Source organism: Alligator sinensis, unplaced genomic scaffold (assembly GCF_000455745.1).
Source record: "Alligator sinensis unplaced genomic scaffold, ASM45574v1 scaffold583_1, whole genome shotgun sequence".
NCBI classification, from domain to species: Eukaryota; Metazoa; Chordata; order Crocodylia; family Alligatoridae; genus Alligator; species Alligator sinensis.
In genome coordinates, this window is record NW_005841983.1 from 2,917,951 (window position 1) to 2,943,604 (window position 25,654).

The following is a 25,654-nucleotide window of genomic DNA, read 5'->3' on the forward strand; positions in this document are numbered from 1 at the left end:
CTCCTGCCGCAAGCAGCAGAGACTTGGCTTATTCTAGTGTGCCAGGGCAGGCACTCCCAGGCTGGGCAGTACTGGGCATGTAGGCATGGGGGTTGCACACCCTTTTGAGCAGATGTGCAAGGTGTAGTACTAAGTTCCATGGTCAGTGTCTGGGGTGGGGGGAGGCACAGCCAGCTCCCTCCCTGTCCTGAGCGGGCTAAGATTGTAGTAAGCATTACTGTGAGACTACTCAGAACACATACCAACTTTCTGTATGGCACAGTAATGCTTACTATGGACTGAGATGCTAAATGTCCCATACAATAAGGGCCTAATAGAGCCACTTTTCTACTTCTCACATACAAAGTATAATATTCATATATAAAATATTACAGGCAAAAGGATAGAAAGAGAACAGTAGCTAAGGTGACCAGATCGAGCATTCAAGTGTTAGGAAAAGCCAGACTTCATGTTCTCTGTTCAACCTTAATTTGGCCCCCATGGGCACATCCTCACAAGCACACACGTGCTGGGTTGTGCATTTCCCAGGACAAATAGGAGTGGCACCACCTCCCCCCTCCAGGGTCCTGGTGGCCTTCCAGGGCAGCAGTAGCACTGAGCCAGCCACTTGGAGCCTGGCCAGCAGCCAGAGCATGGCTCTGGCTGGCCTGGCTCCAGTTTCTGGTGGTGCACGCTGTGGCCATGTGCGCTACGCCATTCTTTTTAGTGGTGTTTTTTTTATACCGGGATCTCCTGGTGTCAAGCCCCACCGCCCTGTTGCAGATTAGCAGCATAGCACACAGGTGAATGTGCGCCACATGTGGTTTGCAGTGCCTCAGATGGCTTTGAGGTGCTGCAACCCATGCATGCACACTTGTGGTGCCCCATATGTCTGTTCATTATGATACAAATTTATAACAGTCTTTAATTATAAGATTACATACTCTTTTTTATAGGATCTGTGCCAGTGCACAGGATGGATGGTGCTAGGATAATGAAGTTATTTAGTGGGTTTTTTTATCCCCCGTGTTTTATTTACTGCACATTAATCAAGCCTGTTGTGGAGAGAGAACTATTTATTTCCTACTAGGTATTTATATACTGCTCATCACTGTAGTGCCTGATCTTCTCAAACATCCATTAATTATTTTTATTAAATTATCTCCATTCCACTGATACATCACAAAGAATGCAAAAAAAGTCCACTTACTTCTGGTATTTCAGGTTGAATAGTTATCACCTAGTATTTCAGAGTACACAGCATTATGTTACACTTATTCAGACCCAATCTCTTGTTGATTTTAGTTGCACTTCTGAGAACTCAGACTTTTTACAAATCTGACTACAGTTGCAAGTGAAGTACTAAAAATAAGGGACATAGAGTTAATGACACTTGTGAAAAGTGTGGGTTAGGTGACTTGCCAGCATCACAGAAGCACTCGTTTGAAGAAACAGACAGAATCCTGAGTAGCAATCAGTTGGCTTACCAGTGAAACAGTCCTTTTTCTTACTGAAGTCTTCTGCCTCATTCACTGCACACCTTCCAAATTCTGCACCAAATGGGCAGAGATACAAAAGACAATAGCATCCTTTACTATACAGCCATGATTCACCCCCAAAGCAGGTCCATCCTGTACACTAAGTACAGCAGCGGTCTTGGGAAGAAGTAGTATGTGATCCTCTAATTAAAGACTGTATTATAACACACACACACATTTAAGGCTACCCTGACAATCTTAATTCTGGCATTTCCTAATTTATTGGTGTTTGACTTTACAAATGTAATGATGCTCTTCTAATGTAATTATAATTAATTTCCCAGATTTTTTAAAAGGAAGCTGAACAAACAGAAATGTCAGGGGTGCAGCAACATCAGCACGGCTATGGCCACAGAGTGAAATTGCCCTGCACACGTTTATTTTAAAGGAGGCATGTTGGAGCCGAGCTAAGTGGCTGAAAGAGAAAGTCGTGCCTGCTCACATTACATTGAGGCAGGAGCCCTGTTTCTGCTGAGGCTTTTCCTAGTTTGGCTCTGACATTCCTCCTGAGAATGGAGACATGCAGGGCAGTTCTACCTGGTGGAGCAGCAGCCTAGAGTTAAATGTCTCTCCACTAGGTAGAACCAGTCTGGGAAGAGCCACAGCAGAAACAGTGTGCCTGCCCTAATAATGTAATGCAAGCAGGCCTGGTTTTCTCCTGCAGCTACTTCTCAGCTCGGCTCCAACAGGTCTCCCAGGAATGGAGGTGCGTGGGATAGTTCCATCATCCCCATGCCCCTCTGTTTCTGGGAGACACCATGCAGGGTCAGATCAGGAAAGGCTGCGGCAAGGGCACATGCTTCTGCCACAGCTGCTTCCCGATTTGGCCCTACAGAAGGCATGCAGTGCAGTGAGGTGATCATAAGATAATTATGTCTAATCAGTAGCCAGTATATTCATTGATAATAATTGCAATGTTTATGTTATAATATACACAATATTAAAATTAGCTTTTTTAAATGGGGTGCTGCTTCACTCTGAAAAGTTTTGGAGGAGTACCTTGAGTCTAAGAAGGCTGAGAAACACTGTCGTAGGACTTGGGGGTGCCTGGTCTTTCAGAGTCCAGCACTCTAGGGCAGCATTCCATGCAGACTCCTCAGGTTACAGACTCCTAGGCTTCTGTCTCTGAGGCACCAGTGGCATGCAGCCTGTCCTGAAGTTGGGGTACCATTTTGTTTCACAGAGAATTTCACCTTTTTTTTTTGCATTGAAATTAGATCAGATTTTGGAATAGTGACTTTGTCTGCAGAACAGAATGATCTTTTTCTTCCAGATTCTAATGTTGCATTTTGAAGCCTCTGCGGCATATTTTGTAGTGTCAAGTGATCCTCGACCTGTTTTATTTCAATGGATCATTAGGGCATTCTTTTGCAGAACCTGAAAGCATAGTGGGAACACTGCATGTGCACACAAAATATATTTGTACACACAAAAGAAATTGAGCCACAGTGTACCTACAAGATACAAACTGAAATATGCTTTGATTTCATACCAGTGACATCATTGTAAATCTGAGTCATTTGTGGTGGTGTAAGCATACAGGTGAGCACGTAACAGTACATATAGCATCAGTCAGTTTTTCTGTGTTGCATTTCATCAGACATGGTAAAGCCTTTTGCCCCATTAAATTCATTTGAAAGAGGGATATTTATGGTACTGTCAATGCCCTGTGTTAAGTCTTTCTCTTTACAGTTTTGTTTCATTAAACACTGTTCTCTTTCTGAGTTTCTCTCATTTTCTTTTTAACTTTCTGCTTTTAGATCACCCATATTTTGTTGGTGTTCAGTTCCATCCAGAATTTTCCTCAAGACCTATGAAGCCCTCGCCTCCATACCTTGGTCTCTTGCTTGCAGCAACTGGGACACTCAGTGCATACTTGCAGCGTGGATGTAAATTATCTCCAAGGTAGCCTTTTCTGTTTGCTTGCCAAGGTCTAGTAACATTTTCAGCCTGGCTGTTTTTAAGATAAAACTCTAGAAAGGGGAGGAAGTAATTTCATATGCCTTCCTTCCTTCCTTCCCAGAATAGAAAAATTGTGATTTCAGATTGTAAGCAGCAGCCAGTAGATTCTTGTATTTTTCCACTTCAGAGACTAGTAAGTCTAAGGTCAAGAACAGTATGTACTCTTCAAATGGAAGTAAACACATCTTGACCAGCTGCAATTATAGGAAAATTATTTTTAATCTCATAGGAACTGTCTGGCTCTCTAATTTCACCTTTGTTAATATTGGTATCATAGGGGAAAAGATCTGTTAACAGCTCCTGCAGTTAAATGAAATTCTCACCTAGCTGTCTGTGAGTGTTTGTATCAGTGTTTTGTTCCAGTGTCTGTAGTTGGCACTGACCAGACAAAGACCCAAATCAAAACCTGGACTAAATATCTCTGAATTTACAGTAGGATTTGAATCCAAGGCCGAATTTAGTCAAATCCAAATCCCATAAGCTTCATTTCCATGACAATAGTTCTTGGGACATTTCTTGATTTTAGCAATATTTTTTTAGCTTCTTTCAATTCATATCTCTTGGTACAGTGCCCTAACAGAGTGTGATAATAATAAAACAATAATAAATTATTAAGAGTGGGGGAGGCTCTTTGCCTGGAACAGAGTGCAAAAGATGTTTTCATCTTAATGTAGTATGATCTAAAGTAGAAGGTTTATGCCAATTGGTTAAATTAAGTGAAAAAGGTCTTCAGGCACTAAACCCAATGTGATCACAGAGAGGGGAGGGAAAGTTCTACTTGCCCATTGCTTTTTCCTTCTGAGAGGTGTGTGGGAGAAGGGTGCTCCCTTAATCCTCACCCATAGCCCACTGGCCTTCCAGCTTGCAGTCCCATTTCCCTTGACCCCCCAGCCATCAGTATACATACTTACTTTTCTGAAGTACAAAAGAAAGCTGATGTGCATTTAGTGACTGCTCAATGTATATTCTCTAAATTTAATTTGTGTTTAGTTAACAGTTAGTTGCTTAGTAGTTAGCGCTGAAATATTACCATATGCGTTGGATTACCTGCATTAGAAGTTTCAGCAGTGGCTACATTCCCTTTTTGTGCTCTGGAGAAACTGTGTGTAATATGAAGATGTGATTGCTTTTTGTATCCAGCATTTTTCTTTCTATTTGTGTCCATAAAACAGATTCCAACCAGGAACTGAACATTCAGTAAGAAAACTTTTTTTTTAACACCCACCTCCCCCAATTATAGCATGAGAACCCACTTTAGCACCCACCTTGCTGCTTATTTATGGCAAGCTTTGGTGATAGTACACATACAGCTAGTACCAGAACTTAAAAAAGCAAGCTTACATTAGAAGATAGAATGGGAGAGCCTTAATCTTAAACACATCTCTGAGCATTGCAGAAGGTTAAAAGCCAGTTTGTGTGCACACATGTATCTCCATACATATCTTACCCAGTGGAATGGACGTGATTGCTGACCTGAATTTAAACCCATAAATGTAATGTTTTCATTAAACAAAAGTAATTATGCGTCTCAGGCTCATTGTAACGGCAGTTTAAAATGAATTTGAACCAAGAGGATTACAACTCAGATATCTTCCTTTCAAAAATAAAATCTAAGCACAGTTTTTAAACTCTTTTAGTAGAATTTCTGTTAGCCATTTCATGCCTAAGTGGCACTCACTGGCTTTGTAAATGGCATTTTTGACACTTAGGCAGAGAGTGGGATTTTGTCACCCCTGCAGCATAGAGGAATTAGTGTCCACACAGCCACTTCGTATACCCACTAGGTTGTACCAGCATAGAGCTACATATGTAAATCATGACCTTCCGCCTCACAGAGCCTATGGTTAGTGGGTGTTCCAAGGAGGAGAGCAGACCCCTTGTATTTTATTCTCAAAACCCTTGTGGTTAGGGCATTTACCCAGGACCCAGAAGACTTGCCTGCTAAGGCCCCTTCACCTAGATGTGGCTTGAACCTTTGTTTTTCTGAGTAGAGTGCTCTAACCACCAAGCATAGACCAGGCATTGTTCAGATCATTTTCCAGCAGAGCCTTTGAAACTGGCCTACAATCAGCCGAAGCAGGAGATACGTGGGGGTAGGAGGGTAGGAGGAAAAGTGCAATTTAGAGCAGGGGTGTCAAACTCATCCAATCCATAGTGGTACAGTGCAGGTCCATTGGCCAGATTAGGCCCAGATTGGATCCCCCTCACCCAGCATACTTGATTCAGCAGCCACTCCGGCCAGCCTGGGACCTGCAACTGAGTGCAGCGTGGATCCTGAAACAGGCACCATGTGCATGCAGTCCAGCTGGCTGGAGTGGCAGGCCTACCTGAACCACACGGGGGGCCGGGGCTGTGCTGTGGCGGCCCCCCCAGCCATACTGTACCCAGTGGATGCCCAGGCTGTGCCACATGTAGTGACTGCCCCAGCAGCTCTGAGACTGTGCCACATGTGGCGCTGGCTCCAGCCATTCTGGGGCCCACAGTGCACTTTGTGGCTGTGAGTGCTGCATGAAGTGGGGGTCCCAGACCAGCTGGAGCCAGCACCTTGTGCAGCGCACCTCACAGAGCAGGTACCATGTGAGGCATAGTCTAGCAGAGTGGCCACTGTGTGCAGCATAGCTGCCACTACAGCTGGACTATGCCACACCTGGTACCTATTTTGGTCACTCCAGGATCCATGCCGCATAAGGTCTGGGGCTTAGACTGGTTGGAGCAGCTGCCAGATCAGGTATGTTGTGGTAGAGGGAGGGCCCATGGGCCAGATTCAGCCTTTGTAGACTGGGTCCGTACCACGGATGCGTGCCCTGCCCCATGTGGGTATCATTAGACCAAGGGGCAGCACCAGTTTGCCGGCTGGATCACACCTGCAAGCCATTTTGAAATGTGAGGATGTTGAATGTATGAGATGCTCCAGCATACTCAGTTAATCGAATCTGCTCCGACGTGTTCTAATCAGAACACATTGGAACACATGTAAAAGTGCCCTGGGTGCCTAAAGGGTAATAGAATTCCATCTCTTGTGTGTAACAGTTCGAAAAATAGCAGACTGCTGAGAAATAGCTGGATGAAGCATTTTCTATAAAGTGTTTTTTCCTTGAAGATGGTTACTCAAACCTGAAAAGTTTCACAGAAACAATCTTTTTGCTAATAAAGTTTCTAAGTCCCAAAGTAATGTGTCTAGTCACTGAGAAAGCCAAATTAAAAACCAGACCTTTTCCATCCAACCACCTCCTGCCAAAGCCCAAGGTTCACAGGCTAGATCCAGTGGCTCCTCAGGCCAGATCCATCCCCTGGGCCATAGGTTGCTGAACCCTGAGTTTCAGCCCATAGTACATTAGATGAAGCTATTTAGCTGAGTTCTTCATGAGCTCTTTCATACAGAGATATCTTCTGCAGCTATTTATATAAAATGGTGATGGAAATAATTTCATTTAGAACTGAATGAGCAGAACACAAGAATGTTGGCCAAATTAAACATTAATAGTAAAGGAAATGGAAAGGCTACTCTGAAAAGTAGCTAAGTGTTCACAAATATTCTCTCCTTAAAACCAGTATGGTCAGGAAAATAAATATTGTCACAAATACAATGGATAAAAAGTTATCATTCAGTCTATTTTTAATGAGAAAAATCATGAACAAACAGTTTGATCCATCCATTGTAAAAATAAGTTCTGATAAAGAGCTAGTAAAGGAGTATTTAAAAATTAGGGATCTATCAATCATGCAGCATGACTACTGCTTGTGATAAGGTATTAAGTCTCCTACTAGATAAAGGGGTTTATTTCTGAAAATGTTAAGCTGCTAATAGCAGAAAAAAAAATGTATAATGTTGAAAATAGAAGAAAAATGTGATTCTTGACACTTGCCATGTTACACCCATAACTTCTGTCTTCATAAAGAAGGGAAACTACATACAAAGTGAAAAAATCACTAACTGCCAGAGGCAAGATTCTCAGCAGCTATAAAATGGTATATATGCATTGACTTCAGAACGGCTATGTCAGTTTCTGCTCTAAATCCTAAAGGGGCCATGAGCAGTGAGCTCCATGGCTCTATGAAGAATACATTTCTCCAGGCAAATACTTGATTATAAAGCTGGCAGATGAAGAGGGAACTTTAAGTGTAATATATGGGATTTTAGAAAAGAATTTTGGTGACAAATCTTATGGTGTCTTATTTGAAAAAGTAATAAAGATTGGCTTATATAGCTGTATAATATCATCAAGATTGGAAAGCCACTGACGTGCAATAAACCAATAGGAGAAAAAAAAGAAGCATAATGTCAAGTTAGAGAAAGTGTTTAATGGGAGTCTACAGGAACCATCAGGCTTCCCTTCCCTCCACCCCTCCCCCCAACATCTTCATTAATGGTCAGGAACAAGGAGGTGACAGCAAGTTAATGACATTCACAAATCATTTTACTTTAGGAACAGTTGGGAGCACCAGTCAGAACAGAGAAACAATTCTAAAAGACTTAAAGAATTTAGAAACACGAGTTGTAAATAATGAAACAAGGTTTTACTAGTGAATGTGCAAAGGAATATGCTTGAGGGAGGTGAGATGGGTGTAAATAATCCTAACACACCTACTCAATAGGAGGGAGAAATATATGAAGCAATAATGGTAAAAGACTGCTCATTGTGACAGTTTGGATGGCATTGGACTGTTGCAAACATTGTTTTTGCAAGTCAGGGTGGAATATACGTAGATAGCAAGAAGGAAAATAACAGTCCTCTACCTTGCTCTGCAATATTTTGTTAAATTCTAGGCACTGCACTAGTAGAAGAATATTGATAAGTTAGAGGGATTGAGAAAATGGTCAGAAAATGGAAAGACTTGTCTGTAAGGAAAAAAGTAAAAGACCTAAGGGGGCTTGTCTACATGAGAAGTTATGTCACCATAGTGATGAGCTACGGTGACATAGCGACAGCAGGCATGAACCATGATGCTACCACTATTGCGCAGTAGCAATGAGCTACTGTGCAGTAGGATCGGAAATGACCTGTGTAGTGCTGGGACAGCACAGTACTGGCAGTTACTGCACTGTCATTTAGTTTTTGTGTGTTCAAGCTCAGGGTGTGCTGTTTTGCTAAATGGACAGTAAGGAAGGGATTCAGTATCCAAATATAGTAAATGAGGAGAAGGTACAAATACACTTAAATGTACAAATACGTTAAATGAGGAGAAGCTATTTAGGGGATATAACAAGGAGTAATGGAACAAAAATTAATAATGGGAAAACTGAGGTGACTCTCAAGAAAAAATTGAATGATGAGATATGTTTTGCTGTAGTCTCTTTAGGGAAGTCCTATCACTTGGGACTTTGTGTACTGGACTGGACAATACACTTGACATTACAGTAGGAAACTTTTTTGCATCCACATGGTAAATAGGATGAAAAGGACTGTTGTGCCAGTTAAGAGCATCTAGCCTACTACTATGTGTCTGCCACTGGCAGGCACCACAGACTTCAGAGGAAGGTTCAAGAGACCTTGTGGTAGACAGTTAGAGCACGGGTGTCAAGCTCATGGGCTGGATGAACAATCCTGGGCTGGTCTGTGCTCCAGACCAGAACTGACTCCCTATGGAGTGCTCATTGTGGCAGGTCCAGCCAGTAGGCTGCACACAGCTTGTGCCAGTCCCTGGGGTGGTGTGGAGCATGCTCTACTCACAGCCCTTGGGCTGGACCTGGCTCTGTAGGCAGGACAGGGGGATGGTGCAGGGTGTGCGCTCCATGCATTACCCTACCAGACTCAGCACTGCACAGAGCCTAGACCAGGGGTGGCCAGTTGGTGTCTCTTCAAAAGTTAATATGTGTCTATTTGAATCTTTACACAAGCACACAGTGACCAGCTTCCATAGCTGTTACATCACATTATTACATATTACTGTGGCTCTTTGGCAATGTACGCTAAATTCTGGATCCTTCTCAGGCTCAGGTTGTCCACCCCTGGCCTAGACAGTTTGGGGTGCAGGCTGCATGTTATGGCCCAGGCCAGCCCCCTGTTCTGCCTACAGTGCTGGGTCCAGCCCATGCACCACATGCAGTGTGAGGGGCCAAGGCCAGCACATGGGGTCGGTCCAATGACCCACAACCTGGATCATACAGCTTCACAGCCTGGATGCAACCTGGATGTTTTACACTCCCAAATTAAAGTAAAGAGAAGTTCCATCCTTTCTAATAAGTTAGTGATGGACTTAGTGGATACGTAGAGTAAGAGTTTCTATCCCTTCTAAGTATGTTGTAATTTGTATAAAGGGAGGTGTTTGACAAATGTATGGGTAATGTTTTTCTTATCCATGTAAAAAGTCTAATTAAAAAACCCCCAACCAATTAGCTACATTGTAGCTAGGGATTAATAATATTGCTAAGCAGCTGGCCTCAAAGACAAGCAGGAGTAGGCCATAAGCAAATCACTACCCTCCCAGAGCAAGGAGTCTGTACCTCAGATGTGTGTTTCAGAGGAATAGTGCAATTCCTCAGTGACAGTACGTATTATGCACTTGAACTGAAATCAGATTTGCCTTTCATCCTCACTTTTGTCTCTAGCCATGGACAGACATTACATTTGTGCCAAGAAATATGCCCTTTTCTCAGCACAAAATTCTGTGTATATGTGTTAAAGAGTTTTTTTTGGAACAAAACTCACTGAAAAAAATTTAGATCTTCTAACTGGCAGCTTCTCTGGAGAGAAAAATTATAGCATTACCTGTAGGCTGTCATCTTATCTTGGGGTCCCTAGAACACCCAGTATCCCACAATCTTCTGTTCTCTCTCTCTGCAAGGGGGAGGGAAGGAGGGAGAGTGCTGGCTCATTGATGTCCTTGGTAGCTGCAGCTTTTCAGCCTGTCCCCTTCCTTGGCAGGGGAAACAGCAGGCTGTCAATGATGAGGCTCTTCTAGGGGTTGGATGAGCCAAGGAACAACTGCTCTTGCCCCCTGGCTAGTGAGCTTGCCTTTTGGGGCAGCTTTGTAGCTCTCCAGCCAGAGGCTTGGAACACCTGTACCCTCCCCTTGTCACCGTGCTTTCATGGTACTGCAAATTCCTCTCACTGAAATGTAATGCCTGTCCATCCCCTCTGTCATTCTAGCATCACGTCCTGCACTTCTTTTGTTTTGATTGCAGAATACATCTCTCTCTCTTCCTACCCACCTCTTATTAAATAGCTTCTTAATGCAATGACCTTACATTTAATCACACATCATAAAGTTTTGGTGTAATAAAAGCATTGTTTCAGAACATGCCACATTTCATTATAAACATTAAGTAAATTTTATGGATTTCTAATTTAATATATATTTAGATTTTTGGCCCATTTTTAACAGAAAGTGGAATAATTTTCGTAAAATGTTCTTTTTTTAAAAATCAATTAATGAAGTTTTAGTATTTAACATAACTTTCCTACTTAGTAATCCCTTATTGGTTACATTTACCATGACTTTATTCATTTAGCTTAGTTCTCACCCTTTATAGAAAATGAAGTTGCCATAAAAATTGAATTCAGCTTGTTCACATCTCTGGGGACATCAGGGATTATTCTTAATTGTTCATTAAGAAGATATAAAGCTCTGAAACAATTTATCATATAATCTACTTTTCTTGTTCTTAAGAAGCATTGCACATTGGAACATTGATCTTTATTTTCCAAAGCAAACTAGTAGGATTTATTATTATTACCCACTGCACAGTTGTCCATATTTCTTAATAAAAGCGGACAGCTTAATGCTTGTGGGTGACCATGCAGAAAACACAAATTTAGAAGTGATCTTGACTCCCAGCACCTGTGGCTTTGCTAGTGAGGTTGTTATGGGGTTGACAGTGCAATTTAGGTTTAGGTCACCACATAAACACATCGGACAATGTTCATTATAACAATGACAGGGAATCTGTTCCTTTAGCTTGCACACAGACCCAGCACTAACTGGTCCACAATGGTATGTAAAGAAAAGATAGAGGTCTAGTAATTGGTGGCAATAGAAAATAACAGATGCAGAATACCCCAGGACTCTGAATGTGTGTGAATTTGGCTATAATGGAGTCAGTGTACAGAGGACATTTCATTCTTGTTTGCATGTTGGGAGGGAATTTGGGATGGATTTATCCACCAAATAACAATATGTAAGAACTAGAAGTGCACTGATACTTCGGTTCGATATCAGATCGGCACCGATATAAAGAAAATTAATTGTATCGGAAATCGGCCTGATGTAGCCAATGAATGCCCATGCGTGCATGCAGCCTCAGTGCAGCACTCAGGCAATGAGGGCTGGTAAGTCTGGTGTGGTGGAAGGGGAGGGAAGAGAGAAGGGGCATGGGGGGGGCAGGTCAAGGCCTCTGGTGAGGGAGGAGTGGGGCTGGGGCAGGGGCTAGGGCAAGCACTGCTCAGCCGGGGCAGGGCAGGCACAGGATGGAGCTGTGGCTCATCCGAGGATGGGGGAGGCTCCTACTGCTGCACACTGCTTGGCCAGTGCTTGCCTGCTTGTCTGCCCGCCCCCATGCCCCATCCCTCCCCCCTCCCCTTCCAGAACACCAGACTTTCCAGCTGCATGCAGCTCTCCAAACTGCCGGGCTGGTATCGGAAATCAGCTCAGTATCGACCGATATGCCTCCTTAAAAATCAGCTATCAGTATTGGCCTAAAAAATCTCTATTGGTGCAGCCCTTATAAGAACTATTTGCAAAAGAGCATTTTTCTGTGCTACAGTTTAGGGATACCTGTGCTTCAAGTCTTGCTTCACATGATAAAGCCCTTGCTGAGTAGAAGTGTTTCCTTGTACTACAATGGGGCAAAGTGAAGAAGGGAATCTTCCAACTCTGTTATTTCCAAGGCCCCAAGTCACTGTCCTTGAACTGGGAGATAGAGAAGTTGTAGGGACATGACCTCATCCAGGCCATTTTCTCCTGGCTATGTTCACACAATCTTGATGTCCAGAGGGGAGTAAAATAGGTGGTTCGACAGTGCTCTATACATCCCTGTCTGCTGTGGCGATCCAATGTTGCCTGAGCAGTGCAAGTTGAATATTGCAGGTCCAGGAATTAACAAAATGTTTGTTAATTCACTTATACACAAACTGAAAGAAAACCTACAGAAAAAAAATATAAGTACATTTAAAAAAAAATATATAGTTTTTTTACCTCCCTGCCTGCCATCTGACACCTCCAGGGAGAGAATTCTACCTGATCAACATATCAAAGAGCTACTCAACACAGCTCTCACATTCTCATGGACCCAGAGGGACAGCCTTCCATCTTCAGCTCTCTCTGTGCAAAAATGAAGTTTATTTCCTACCTATGGGGACTTCTTACCATCTTGTACCATCTACACTTTTCCCAGAGCCTGACAAAGGGACTTGGATCCCGAAAGCTTGCAGAAAAAGACAATTTTCTTGCCATTTTCCAGTTGGTCTAATAAAAGGTATCATTTTGGAACCAAGAGTTCTAGTTTTTTGTATGTCTTATAGGTACATTTGTTCACTCAGGCCATGTCCATGAGAATAAGCTATAGTATAAGCTGTAGTAACTTAACAGCCCACAAGAATAAGCTGTAGTAACATAACATTACGAAGTGCTGCTTTCCATCAGTCACTTACTTAGCCCTACATAAAAAAAATAGCTATATTTGTTTACTCAGGCCATGTCCAGACGAGTGTGGACATTTGGTTCCCCGGATGACAATTAGCATTGACCATCTTGCACTGCAGCTACTTGTCCCTGGGAATGCCTGTGCCACGTGTGCTTTGGCCTGCAGCAAGTTACCCCGGGGGCAGTAGAGGAGGCTGGGGCTAGCGCTGGGCTGGCCCCAGCAGCCTTACCTGAGGTCCTCGGGGGCCCTCGGGCTGCAGCCATGAAGATCCTGCTGGGTGGAGCCTGGCTGGCAGGCACAGCATGGCTCTGGGCAGCCCAGCTCCACTTTTCAGCAGTGTGCACTGCCTGTGTGTGTGCTGCTCTGGGTTTTTTTTTCTGAGGGTTTTTTTGACCAGGGGTCCAAAAAGGGTAAAAAAAACCCCAAAAAAACCTGCAGAAAGAAAAAACAGAGCAGCGCACTCACGGGCAACGTGCCCTTGCAGTGCGGAGACCTGACTGTGCAGTATGTGGCGCTGCTGCATACCACATGGCCACAGTCATCTGGACATGCCCTCAAGGGTGTTACTTGCTCTCTATGGACAAGAGTTTTGTAAAGGAAAGAACATGCTGTTTGGATTTTTCACTTTCTTAGTTAACACATTTCAATAAGATTTATATAGCACATATAATATCAGCAAGCACAAAATATCCATTTAATCTTTATGTTTAATGTCCATGTGGCACTTCAGTGCAATTTGGAAGGAAATACACATTTGATCTTAAGAGATGTTATTACTCTTTCCTGGACAATACAACCCTGAGACTTACCACAGATACTTACCCAAATATAACACATTTCACCGTAGAGTACATCTTATACATTTGACACAGTTACTGGTTTGGAATGTAAGCACCTGGGCCCAGATACGTGAAACTACTTACGTGCTATCTGTCTCTAAATCTGCCAGTTAAGTACCATGAAATCACTCAGTTGCTGACTGCCCTTGTGGGTCCCTGTGTTCTCTGGAGCCTGTTTCCTCCCATAGGAATGTGTAAAGTCTCCCTACCTCTTCCTGAAGCCTCAGGAGCATCAAAGTGGATTCTTGAAGTAGGTGCTCCCCTGCTTATTTCACCAGCACAGCCTTTGCATCCCTAAATAGATAGTATTTTGCTCCCATTGAAGCTTTGCTCCAAACATGCCACAGATAAAAGCAGGGAAAACCAGGGCATTTTGGGAGTTTATAGATGTGCTTTGGGAGGCTGGGGGGAAGGGGTGCTTTAATTAGTGAGCCACACTAATTAAAAATGTCATGTGTATCAACATCTCTGTGCTGAAAAATGGCGGTGGGACACTGAATGAAAGATCATCAAACCAGCTTTAGTTCAAAGTGACCTGCCGCCATTTTTCAGTGTGGGGATGCTGATACATGTGCTGCTGGAGGCTTCTGGAATGTGTTAATTTCTGTGCTGCAGCATGCTCTGACATGCTGGATTTATAGCACGTCAGAGCGGCCTCACTGCACATCTATAAGAGCCCTTTATATGCTTACTTGGATGATCCTCTTTTGCTGCAGTGCATAAGCAGCTGTAGTGCTGTCTTCTGAGCAAGCTCAAAAGAGGAAGTGCAGGGAAAGATTAGCCACCTCAGTGGAAACAGAATCTACAGTAGGCCTAATTGCTAAAAATGGCACTTACATACCTACATTTTGATATACAGAGTGTAAACCTGAAATAGCATTTGGCCTGAGGTACTTAATTGCTGCTGTCAAAAGACAACAAAGCACTATGCAATCAAAACTGTACTATTGAAAATGGTGCATGTTGTATTGTGATATTCAGATGCAAAAATGTTTTAATAATACAAAGTTTTTATTCCATGCTTCCGGGCTTATTCAGAAAGAAGTAAGTACACTGGCAATGATGCTCTGATGAAACTGTTTGTCTGGGTGCATCTGGCATGCTTGATCATACTGCTAGCTTTTTTTTACCATACCTGGTGCATAACAGTAATGTAATTATTTCCACTTAACAAAATACTTAGTTTGATCATCTAGTTAGCTGTATGGGAACTGCCTTTTTAAAAATGTTTAGCAACCTTATCCATGTTAGTAAAGAATATTGTAGGTCAAACTTAGTAAATGTTAAGTCAGTTAGTGTCCCCTCTCTTCTTGCTACTTTGTTGTAAGAAATTTTTTTTAGCAGTCAAAGTTAAGAATTCATAATTAATTAGATAACTCTTTTGCATATCAAGTGCAAGGAAAGGGTGAATTTCAGACTAGAATCCAGGGCTGTAGGCACATCTCTACAGTGGAAGTATAATTTAGAGCAGTTTAATGCCTACCCAAATCTTGTAAAGAGACATCTCATTTGAGGTGGCCTTGACTGATCCAACTCAAAACATGGGACAAAACAGGAGCAACACAGCTCTTTACACATGTAGCCCTTCCAGTGCATTGCTACTCCTCTGCCTATAAGTGGCCAGGGAGAGCACACAGCCTGATAGACTTTCCCCTGGAATGACTGACAGTTAACTTGAATGAGCCATGATTAACTTAGATGTACACAGCATTGTCCCAGAAAAAACTGGTAGCATATTTTATCTTGTGTACTTCATGGCTAGGGACAAACATTACACACAAACTGGTGTAAGTGATCAGAACCTGGTTTAAACCTGTAATAGAACAGATGTTCAACGCACATAAACCAGTTTGAAAATGGCTGAAACCGGTTTGAGATAAACCTGGTTGAATGTAGTATCAGACTTAACTGATTTGGCTTAAACCGGCTTATGCAATGTCTGTCCCGGACCTCTTGCTGGTTTAAGTTAAACCAGACTCTCCCGGCATGCTCTCTGGGCTGGGTGGGGCTCTGCTCTACAGCAGAGCTGGTCCCCCTCCTGTGCTCCCTGGCTGCAGATCTGGAAGGGACTTGCAGGCTGCTCCGCGCCTTCACCACTCCCTGCTAAGCAGGAATTTCCCCCTCCCCTCTGCCTTGTTCAGGGGAATCTGTGTATTACCTAACAGACCACATGCTGGCTCCAGGCCTATGACAAGGCAGAATCAACAGCTAGCTGGTAATGTCCCCCTGTTGTTTTCTTAATGGGGTGATAAATACTGGATTAGGGGTGATAAACACTGTTATCAATTCCCTGCTGGGCTAATCAGTGTGTCCTGCCTGGGCCTGGCACACCCCCCTCAACTCAGTACTGTAGAAGGGAAGGGAGGGCTGCTCCAGCTGCTCCAGTACCCCTTGCTTCTAGCCTGAGCCACTGAAGGCATGTGCCTGCATTTCTGGAATGAAAAAAGTATGTCAATCCACCTCTAAATTGGTTTAACCTTTGCAGGTTAGACTAACCTGCAAAGATTGAATCAATTTAGGCTCAGCCTTTTTGAATGTCTGTCCCTAGCCCACAGGTACTTAAAGCAGAACAGTGGATTTCTATGTCTATAAGATCCCAGGACATAAGGCCTTCTCCAAGGAGAAAAATGCTACATCTGTTTACACTTCAGTTCTTTGACATCTTCCTTCCATCTAGGGCAGGGGGCAGCAATATGTTCTGGTGGCAAATCAGAATGACCCAGCAAAGGTCCAAGGAAGTCAGACACTAGGACCTGGCTGCCACCACTGCCTCCCCCTGCAGTGTAGTATGGCAAAAACCCCACTATCAGATCTCTATGCCACCCAACGGCAGTGCTGTGGGCAGAGTCTTCCTTCGCTGAAACCCCTTGCACCCAACTTTGGCCTAGCCCTAGGCTGGTAGATCAACACTGCTATTGCCTGTTAGCAGTTTGCTGAGTTGATCACTGTGCTGTGTCACATTCTTCGCCATGTCCTTTTTCTGGTCACTTCATAAAATTATCACCTGCATGTTAATTTCTATCCTTTACATACCTATCTAGGAAATAGTAGATGAAGAGAAAACCTTAGAGGACTGCTGTTAGCACATGAGCAGTACAATGGAAATGGGTTATGTTCTGAGGATTTATGATAGAAAAATAGCAAGGACTGTAATATAATAAATTGAGATTTTTTCTGGGCAAATAAAGCAAAAATAGGCCCTTTTATATTGTTCTCAGAGTGGGCTTGAAACCCTTTGTCTAGAGCAAGGGAGTCAAATTCCCCTCATGCCCTAGGTTAGGTTCTTATTGTGGGGCGTCTCAGTCAGCCAGGACCAGTGGTGGAGGCAACTATGGTGGCAACTATGATGACAGGAGTGGAGCAAGTGGCATAGAGCAGGTGGCCTCTTGCTGTGGTGGAGGTGGCATGAACAGCAGTGGCTAAACTGCTGCAAGGCAAGCAGGGCTGTGTTAGTACAGCCCTCATTTATCCCTCTGCCACCAAGGGCCGTGTCTGCCAGGGTCCCAGAGCCTCTGATTCAGCTGTAGGTCCTGCCCACAGCTAGCTACACCCCCAAATTCTGTAGCTCACTAGTAGCCTGGCAGGCCACATGGAGCAACAGCATGGGTTGCATCCAGCCTGCTGGCCATATGTTTGACACTCCTATTCTAGTGTAAAGTAAGAATGCTTTCAGCCTGATGCTGAGCCTTTGCTACCTTCACACTGTCAGTGGTGATTGCAGTCAGTCAGCACTTTGCAGGGTAAAGCTGTTTTGTTTCCTTCCTATTCCTCAACCCATGAGAATGAGCTGTAGTAACATAACAGTACGGAGTGCTGGTTTCCATCAGTCACTTAGCCCTCAGTATTTAATCAATGCTTAAGTCCCACCATTTTGAGGAAAGCACTTTAGAGTGGCATTAAAGTTAGGCATGTGCTGAAATGATTCCTTGGGTGGGGATACTTTTTTATGTGAACATGCATCATTAGGGTTGGAGAGGCTGGGGTGAAGAAATGTTGTGTACACTCATGACACCGTTTCTCCCTCTATGACAGCGACAGCTACAGCGACCTTAGCGATGACAGCTCTCCAGAAAAAGAACCTCCTGATTCAGAAGCAACCTGAAAGCATTATGTGAGGGGAAAAAAAACAGGAGGATGCTGCTGAGGTAAACCACCTCATTTTGATGGTACTTTATGGCATGCAATTCTTTTTGACTTACTGTTAAAAGCTGAGTTATCTTGATTCTCCCTTTCATTTCAAATCACCTCTGAAACTTTCTCTTTTTTTCTCTTGCCTGAGGCACTTAATGTCTCTCCCCTTCTGTTACTGCAATTATATTACTAAAGTCTACAAAGCATTTTGAGTACAGTTTGTGTGCAAGATGCTATACAGTGCCATATTATGGTGCTGTTTGAAAAGTGAATCTTTTTGAGTGTACCTGCCTTCCCAGTCACTTCAGTAATTGTCTTTTCTTTGCCCATTTGTTATTTCCATGTGCAAGTGGAAAACCAGATTGATTGAATCACATGGACAAGCCTTTTCTTTTTGCCTTTACTTGAACCATTTATTTGTTCTTTAATGCTGGATGCACACCATGCTGGGGTTATTTGACCTTAGCAGTCTTTCCTGCATCTGATGGTCTCATGAGGGCCTCCTCCAGCCCTAAACTTCTGTGAATCTGTGAATGCTGCCTTGTATCCCTGGGTTCAGCCATTGTAGTGATGGTGATTCAGCAGGCTGAGTTCAAAATATCAGAGGCCATAAATGCCTTCTAAAATTCTGTCACTTCTAGCTTTTTTAGGATTTTTTTAAACCTTTTTTTTAACTGTAGCAGTCATGGTTTCTGAATTTGTATTTTTGTTGTCATCTGACTTTAACCGAGTCTTGGTCTGAGTCTCAGGATCACCTTAGCTATGCTGATCTTCCTTACTGAAGGCCTCTAAAGTCATGGCTGCTATGGTGATGTCATCTGTCTCTGCAGTTGAACTACTCTGTGTTTTGAAAACTTTGGTTACAGTTCCTTTTAGTTTAATCCCTTCCCTCCTTGCCATTTGTGTGACATAGCCTGGGGCAGTTGACAGGCATGTCAAAAGGATTATTCAGCTTGTATGCAAATACCATGATTTTGCCTTTCCTCCTTTTTGCAGAAAGACAAGATGATATTGAAGGGAAAGGAGTGTACCGCCTATACAATGGATTGCAGCATGTACCACCCGTACAATTTCATGTTTTCCTTTATTTGACATAAGTAGCCTGTTGAGCTGTAAAACCTTCACAAAGGCTTAATTTCCTTGCAACGATGTTTCCCTCCCTGCTGTGGATGGTAGTTGTTTTCAGGTGGCTTCTTCACACATATTTCCATCAACCTCTCAAAAAGAAGTCCCTCATGCAGATGCTGGTTCTGTTTAAAACTGACGCAGAAGGCCATCAAATCTTTGCTCTTAGTCATAACCAGTCTTGTTCTGTGATTTCTGAATTATCTCAGGTGAATCTTTAGCTATCTTTGATTTGAGAGAGAGATTTTTTTAACTGCTTTAGAGCAGTAAAATACATTCTCCCTTGTGTGGAAATGGTATTAGCCAGGAGGGAATAAATTGAAAAATTTGCTTGATTCTATGATGAGTTTTTCCCCCTATTTAACCTGGGGCGGAGAAGTCCCTTGTCTTAGAATTGAGTAGCAGGGGGGAGGAAAGGTGCCTGCTGTGGCTCAGGCTCCAGCTCCTACCTGGGATCGGGGCCATAGCCACGGCTACTGCCCGATTTCCACTCCCTGCCGCCTCTGCAACCTGTCATCTCCCCCATGCAGTCTCTTGCTATCTCCCACCTCATGCAGCCTTGGCTTCTCCACCTTCCGCTCTCCTTCCTGTCCTTACTCTTGCTTCACACCAACAGCCTCTGTCCCCATTCATGGGACGTGGAGCACAGCCCCAGCCTGCATAGCTGCTACAGGGGCTGGGCAGAGGCCTTGCTCCATGCCCCAGGCTAGAATGGGAACACAGCCTGCCAGTGCAGAGCAAAGGTAAGCAGGGAAAGGGAATACCAGAGGCTGGAGGGGGCAGGCACAAACAGGACAAGTTACTTGACTTCCCTGTGCCGCCTGCTGCCCTACCGCCTGCCCCTTTGCGGTGGTGTGGGGGATGAGTTAAAGACGACCCTCCAGTAGTTAGATTCTATCTTGGAAAATTACAAGTTTATACATTTTCTATGTGTAGAATCTAATTATTGGGGAGGGGCATCTTAAATTCAGGTAAATGTGGTGAATTGTTAAGTGTGCTTACATATAAGCTGTGGAGAATTGTCTCAGGTTTGTTTCCCTTGTAAGCTGCTTGTATATATATTTACTCATTTGCTGTTAATACGTGGATTATATTGATTTGTTATAATCCTCTTTAGATTTTAACACTTGATGTTGAATAGACATAGCTTTTCACTTTGTCTCTGGAAGTAGTTTCACTGTACAAATGTTCCAATGTGTGATTGTTTTTTCCTGTAACAGTAATATTTTTGAAAATCTTCTAATACAGAATGCAATTCTAGGTTACCAAATTGTAAAGGAGATAGAATAATGTTTTTAATTAGGAATTTCAGAGAATTTAAACATGTGGCTACAGTTAAGTTCAATCTGTTTAGCTGTGAACAAAATGCTAATATAAAACATTTGGAGGAACCAGTCAGAAACGTACAGGGCCAGATACTGAATCCAGTCAGATAATACACCAGTGGATTAAAGCTCCTTCTTGCACTGCCATCATTCAGGGACCACTCTATGCAGGGGTGCTACCCCTATATCAGATTAGAGCAACCTGTATGTGCTGTAATTTAGGACAGTGACAAACAGCCTATTATAGAAACTGAAACTATAAGAGTGATGGGGGGACGGAAATAATCCAGTTTCTCATGGTATGCCAGTAGTGCAGGGAGGATCATACCAGTGGCAGATCCTCTAGTGAGTCCACGCAGGGCCAGTTTGGGTGGCTGAAGACACAGAATCCTCCAGTGATATGGCCACCTAATATGTAATTTAATATGAACTTAATATGGAAGTTCAAGTTTTGGATTTAGTTTTCTTAAAATTGCTTTAGAAAACTTCAGTTTATAGAACCAACAGATCCTTTTATTCAACGAAATTCTAATACCAGTAAAATATAAACTAAGCTTCTGATGTTTTTATTTTGGAGTGGGTTTTTACCTTCTTGCCTTGGAAATATTAGGTATTAAAAGAGTTGACGTTATTTACAAGCCTTTGCCAATGTTGGATACTGGCCACTGGAATGTAGAACATGTTACACTTCTTTTAAGACTGTCTGAAATGTTAAAATATATTTTCAAATAAATTATATTACATGAAAATGGATATATATCATGTCTTACTTTCAGAATGTAGTGCATGTCAGTTAAATGCCAGGAGACGATGAAAATAAGTAATTCCATTATCCAGCAGGGTCTGTGGGGCCTATAACTGCAGCCATATCCCATCAATCTGTAAATGTAATCCTAATTCATTAAGCAAAATGTTAATGAGTTATGACTCTCAGTATTCCAGGAGAAGGTTTTCTCACTTGAAAAACTGGGGTAATGCCTAAAACACAACAGAGATTATTATGCATTGTGAAGAACAAATGCAAGAAGCTGTGGTGGAGCCCAGAACAGCACCTAGACCACCAAGCTCCCTGGCCCTGCCTTCTCCCTCTGTCAAATGTGCTGCAGAGGTGTATGAACAACAGTTGGATCTGTGGGGAGCCTCACTATTCCCAGAGAAGGCCACCTGTTACCAATTTTGGCTATATCAGCAAGTCATTTCCAAAGGTGATTACTAAAAGCCCTACTCTCTGAAAAAAGAGAAACATGCTTCATAGCACCCAGTGTCAGCCTCTTCCAATTTACCTGCTCTTTTGATGTCATCCTCACCCAGAGAACCATCCTGAACCTGGGGTACATGGTCCTTGACCCACTCCTTAGGAGCTACTCTAAGGCTGATAAGTCTTCTCAGTCCACACACCATCTCACCTCACCTTGTTTCTGTTGGTCAGGACCACAAGGTTTGTGGCTGGTCTGCTTCCGCATCACAGCTAGCTCTTGTGGACTGCAAAGTGGAGTACAACAGACCTCCTCCTCCAACCCTGTCCTCCTTTATCGTCCTCAGGATTCCAGATTCCAATAATTTCAATATAGTTGCCGCCTGCTTCGTTTAACTTATTAGATCCACTTCCTGTTCCTTGTCTCACCGTGCCCCCTCAGCTCACCTTCCTGACCTTTATCTCTAGTTTTTTCTAAGCAATTCTTCCCAAGTCACCACTCCTTACCTTCTACCAGTCTTTGTGTCAGCCCTCTCCAACACTCCTCTGTACTACTCTCCAACTTCTTCCATTCAACTTTTCTAACCCAAACAACCAATCCATCCATACCTATTCTTTAATGTTGATATACAAATAACCTATGGACTGTAATACTACCCTCCCCCCCCAAACCAATCCTTGTGTTTCATAGGTGTCATAGGACCAGAGAAAAGTAGGGCTGGAAGGGATTTTAAAGTCATCTAATGCAGATCCCTGCTCAAGGCAGGATCATCACTAAATAAATGCCAAATGTCTGTTTAACCTGCTTTTGGAAGTTTCCAACCATACTGCACCTTCTCGGAGTGTGGCTGTTCCAATGCTTGACTACCTTCATAGTCAGGAAGTTCCTCTCTATCTGCAGCCTAAATTTCCCCTGCTGCAGCTTGAGACTGTTGTTCCCAGATACGTGCCCTAAAGACACAGAAAAAGCCCATCTCCATCCCTACTATAATCACCCTTCAGATATTTGAAGATTGTTATCAAATCCCCCTCAGCCTTTTCTTCTCTAGGATAAATAAACCTTGTTCTTTCAACCTTTACTCATAACTCTTGCCTTCTAGGCCTCTGATAATTTTAATTTTCCTGTGCTGGACTCTTTCCAAACTGTCCATATCCTGTCCACAAACTCCCCCATTTCACTGGCCAGCCTCATGCTCAGCCCCCAACGTACTACACCGGTCTGGAGATGGTTTGGCTTCTTATGCCCAAAGTCCCAAAGGGTCTTGGCCCCCCCAAAATGAAAAAAAAAAAGGATTTGGTTGGGCCAAGGCTCCCCTCCTCAGAGACATTGCCCCCTGGAGCTGGCACAGTGGTGATCTGGAGCACAATGGCACTCTGCATGTATCAGGGGGATAAAAAAAATTGCTGCTCCCAGGGGTGGTTCCAGCTGGCTAACAGGTGACACCCAGCTTCAAGCTATAACTTTGGGCTCCTCCAATGACAACACAGGGCTCTGTGCCACACAACCAGGGGTGAGAGCTGTCCCTGTAAGCTTGAGTTCCCAATCCAGTAGCAAACCCTGCCACCCCACACTCCCCAATGAAAACAAGGAGCAGAGAAAAAAAAATCAGTGCCCTGTGACACGGCCCTGTGCCCAATTGGAAGTGCCACAGGCTGCCACAAATTTCATTTTTAGTTGCCAGACTCATGCTTAGCCCCCCGGCATGCTGTGCAAACCTGCAGAGGGGTTGGCTTATTATGACCAGGGGTCTGTATGGTCTCTGGTTCACCAAAATGAAAAAAAGGATAAAAAAGGGATTTTGGCTGAGCTGACAAACCCCTCCTCAGGGTCACTGCTAGGGCTCTTACTTAGGTATATGCCCAAAATTGGGGCCTGGCATGGTATGCACGCCAAACCCTGCATCTTTGCACCCTGGAGCTGTGGCACTGGTCAGGTGTGGTCTGAAGCCCATCTGAACTGGGCATGTACTGGGAGGTAAAAAAAAACCTGTTGCAGCCTTCCGGGACTGGTTTGAAAGTGCAGGTGCAGGAATGAAAAAGGATTCTGGCTGGGCCGTGACACCCCTCCTCAGCAACGCTGCCAGGCCTCTGACTGAGGCATGGACCTAGAACTGGGGCTTGGCGGGGCATTCTGAAACCCCAAAGGTGTTGGCATATATTGGGTGGAAAATATATTTTGAAGCCCAGAGGGCCTACTCTGGCTGGCTCAGGGCCTTAAGCCCATCCCAAGCCTTGAACTGACACTTGGTCTTGGCCACTCCAAAATGAAAAAAAGAAAAATAGGGATTTTTGTTAAGCCAAGACACCCTTCTTCAGTGACACTGCCAGGGCTCTGACTGGGGCATTGCCTTAGCCAGTCATTCCCATGTCTGTATTTTTGCATGAAGTTATTGCGTCCCAAGTGCAGGAGTTGCATTTGAGCCTGTTGAATCTCATCTGTTTGATTGCAGGACGTTTCTCCAGTCTATCCAGGTCATTCTGGTTCTTAGTTGTGGCCTCCAGTGTGTACTGTTCCACCCCACTTGAGGTCACCTGCAAATTTGCCAAGCTTATACTTGATCCTGTCAACCAAATAAGTAATGAAGATGTCTAACAATACTAGACCCAGGCCAGACTTCTAGAGAACCCCTCTTGATGCCTCCTCCCAATTAAACACAGAGCCATTGAGGACTACTTGCTTTGTACCATGATCCAACCAGTTTTGTATCCATCTTATAGTACTTTCCTTTTGTCTGTATTTCATTAGCTTGTTAATGAGAATATCATGGCAGACAGTGATAAAAGCCTTGCTATAGTTAAGGTATATCCCATCCACTGCTTTCAGTTCATCCACAGACCCTGCCACTTCATCATAGAAGAAAATCAGATTGGTCGACATGACTTACTCTTGGTGAATCCATACTAGTTTCTGATCACCTTGTCTTCTATATGCTTCACAGTGGATTCCTTGAGGACCTGCTCCGTGATATTTCCAGGTATTGAGGTCAGGCTGACTTGTCTGTAGCTCTCTAAATTGTCCTTCTTTCCCTTCTTAAAGATACACATTAACTATATTTGCCCGTTTCCAGGCATCTGGGACCTTACAAGTTCTCAAAATGGATAGTCAATGGCTCTGAAATTACATCAGCCAATTCCTTCAGCACCTTTAGGTGTATCCCACCCAGCCCTCAGAGCTTCCCCCCTTATTGGCCTCTCTGCCATTTGACTTTAAAACACATGCAATTTAGAAATTTTTGTTGCTTGCTTAAAGAGAGCCTTGTCCACTTCCTCCTCGTGGTCTGGAGGCCTGTAGCAGGAACCTGCCATGATATGCCCCCTTTACCTTTACCCAGAGGCTTTCAACAGGTGTATCTTTCACTTCTTGCGACACTTCCAAACGTGTACATTGCCTTTATATGAATGGCAATACCTCCTTTTTCCCCATGCCCATCTTTCCTGAACAAGCTATGCCTATCTATGACTGTATTCCATGTCTGAAATGAGACTTTGAGCTCTTCAGTCAGGGAGTATAATATCTCTTATATGCTTGATGATGTGGCTCACAAATTTCATAATCATCTTATTACAATGCAGGTGCATCACACCCAGAAAAAAAGAAGTGTTCTCTAGTAAATTGTATTTGACATGATTTTAGCTATTCTATTTTTAAAACAAGGATAAATATCCTTATTGTGATATTTGTGGACTTTAAAATATTGCAGCATGGACTAATGCAGGTGTTTAAACCTTTTGGGACCAAATTCATATCAATATATCCATGATATTTTATTTAAAATCCTTATCCCTTGTTACTGTTATAGAAAAAGTATGTGGCATTTAAAAAAAAATCCAGTTTCTGAATTTGTTCATTATTTGAAATTGCTGGCCATTAACTCTGCCTCATTCAACTCTGCTAAGTTAAAAGCTCAAACCTGTTAGCACTTTCAAACTAAACCAGCATGCCACTTACAGATAATAGGCCTGTGCCATGCCTGCTC

The 25,654-nt window shown here is 43.3% G+C and overlaps 1 protein-coding gene across 5 annotated transcripts in view; it reads left to right on the forward strand.

Moving 5' to 3' along the window:
• The window catches only part of CTPS2 (CTP synthase 2), a 128,366-nt gene extending 107,137 nt beyond the window's left edge, over positions 1–21,229 (forward strand). For 3 of the 5 annotated variants that reach the window (XM_025201129.1, XM_025201131.1, XM_025201132.1), the window contains 4 exons: positions 3,278–3,422; positions 14,940–14,945; positions 17,934–18,046; positions 19,029–21,229. In XM_025201129.1, coding sequence (XP_025056914.1) covers positions 3,278–3,422; positions 14,940–14,945; positions 17,934–18,003 — 221 coding nt within the window. In that variant the 3' untranslated portion in view covers positions 18,004–18,046; positions 19,029–21,229. Of the gene's footprint in view, positions 1–3,277; positions 3,423–4,651; positions 5,786–14,939; positions 14,946–17,933; positions 18,047–19,028 lie in introns of those variants that run through there. The other 2 variants (XM_006021232.3, XM_025201130.1) reach the window with 2 other exon arrangements.
• Positions 21,230–25,654: the final 4,425 nt, after the last annotated feature.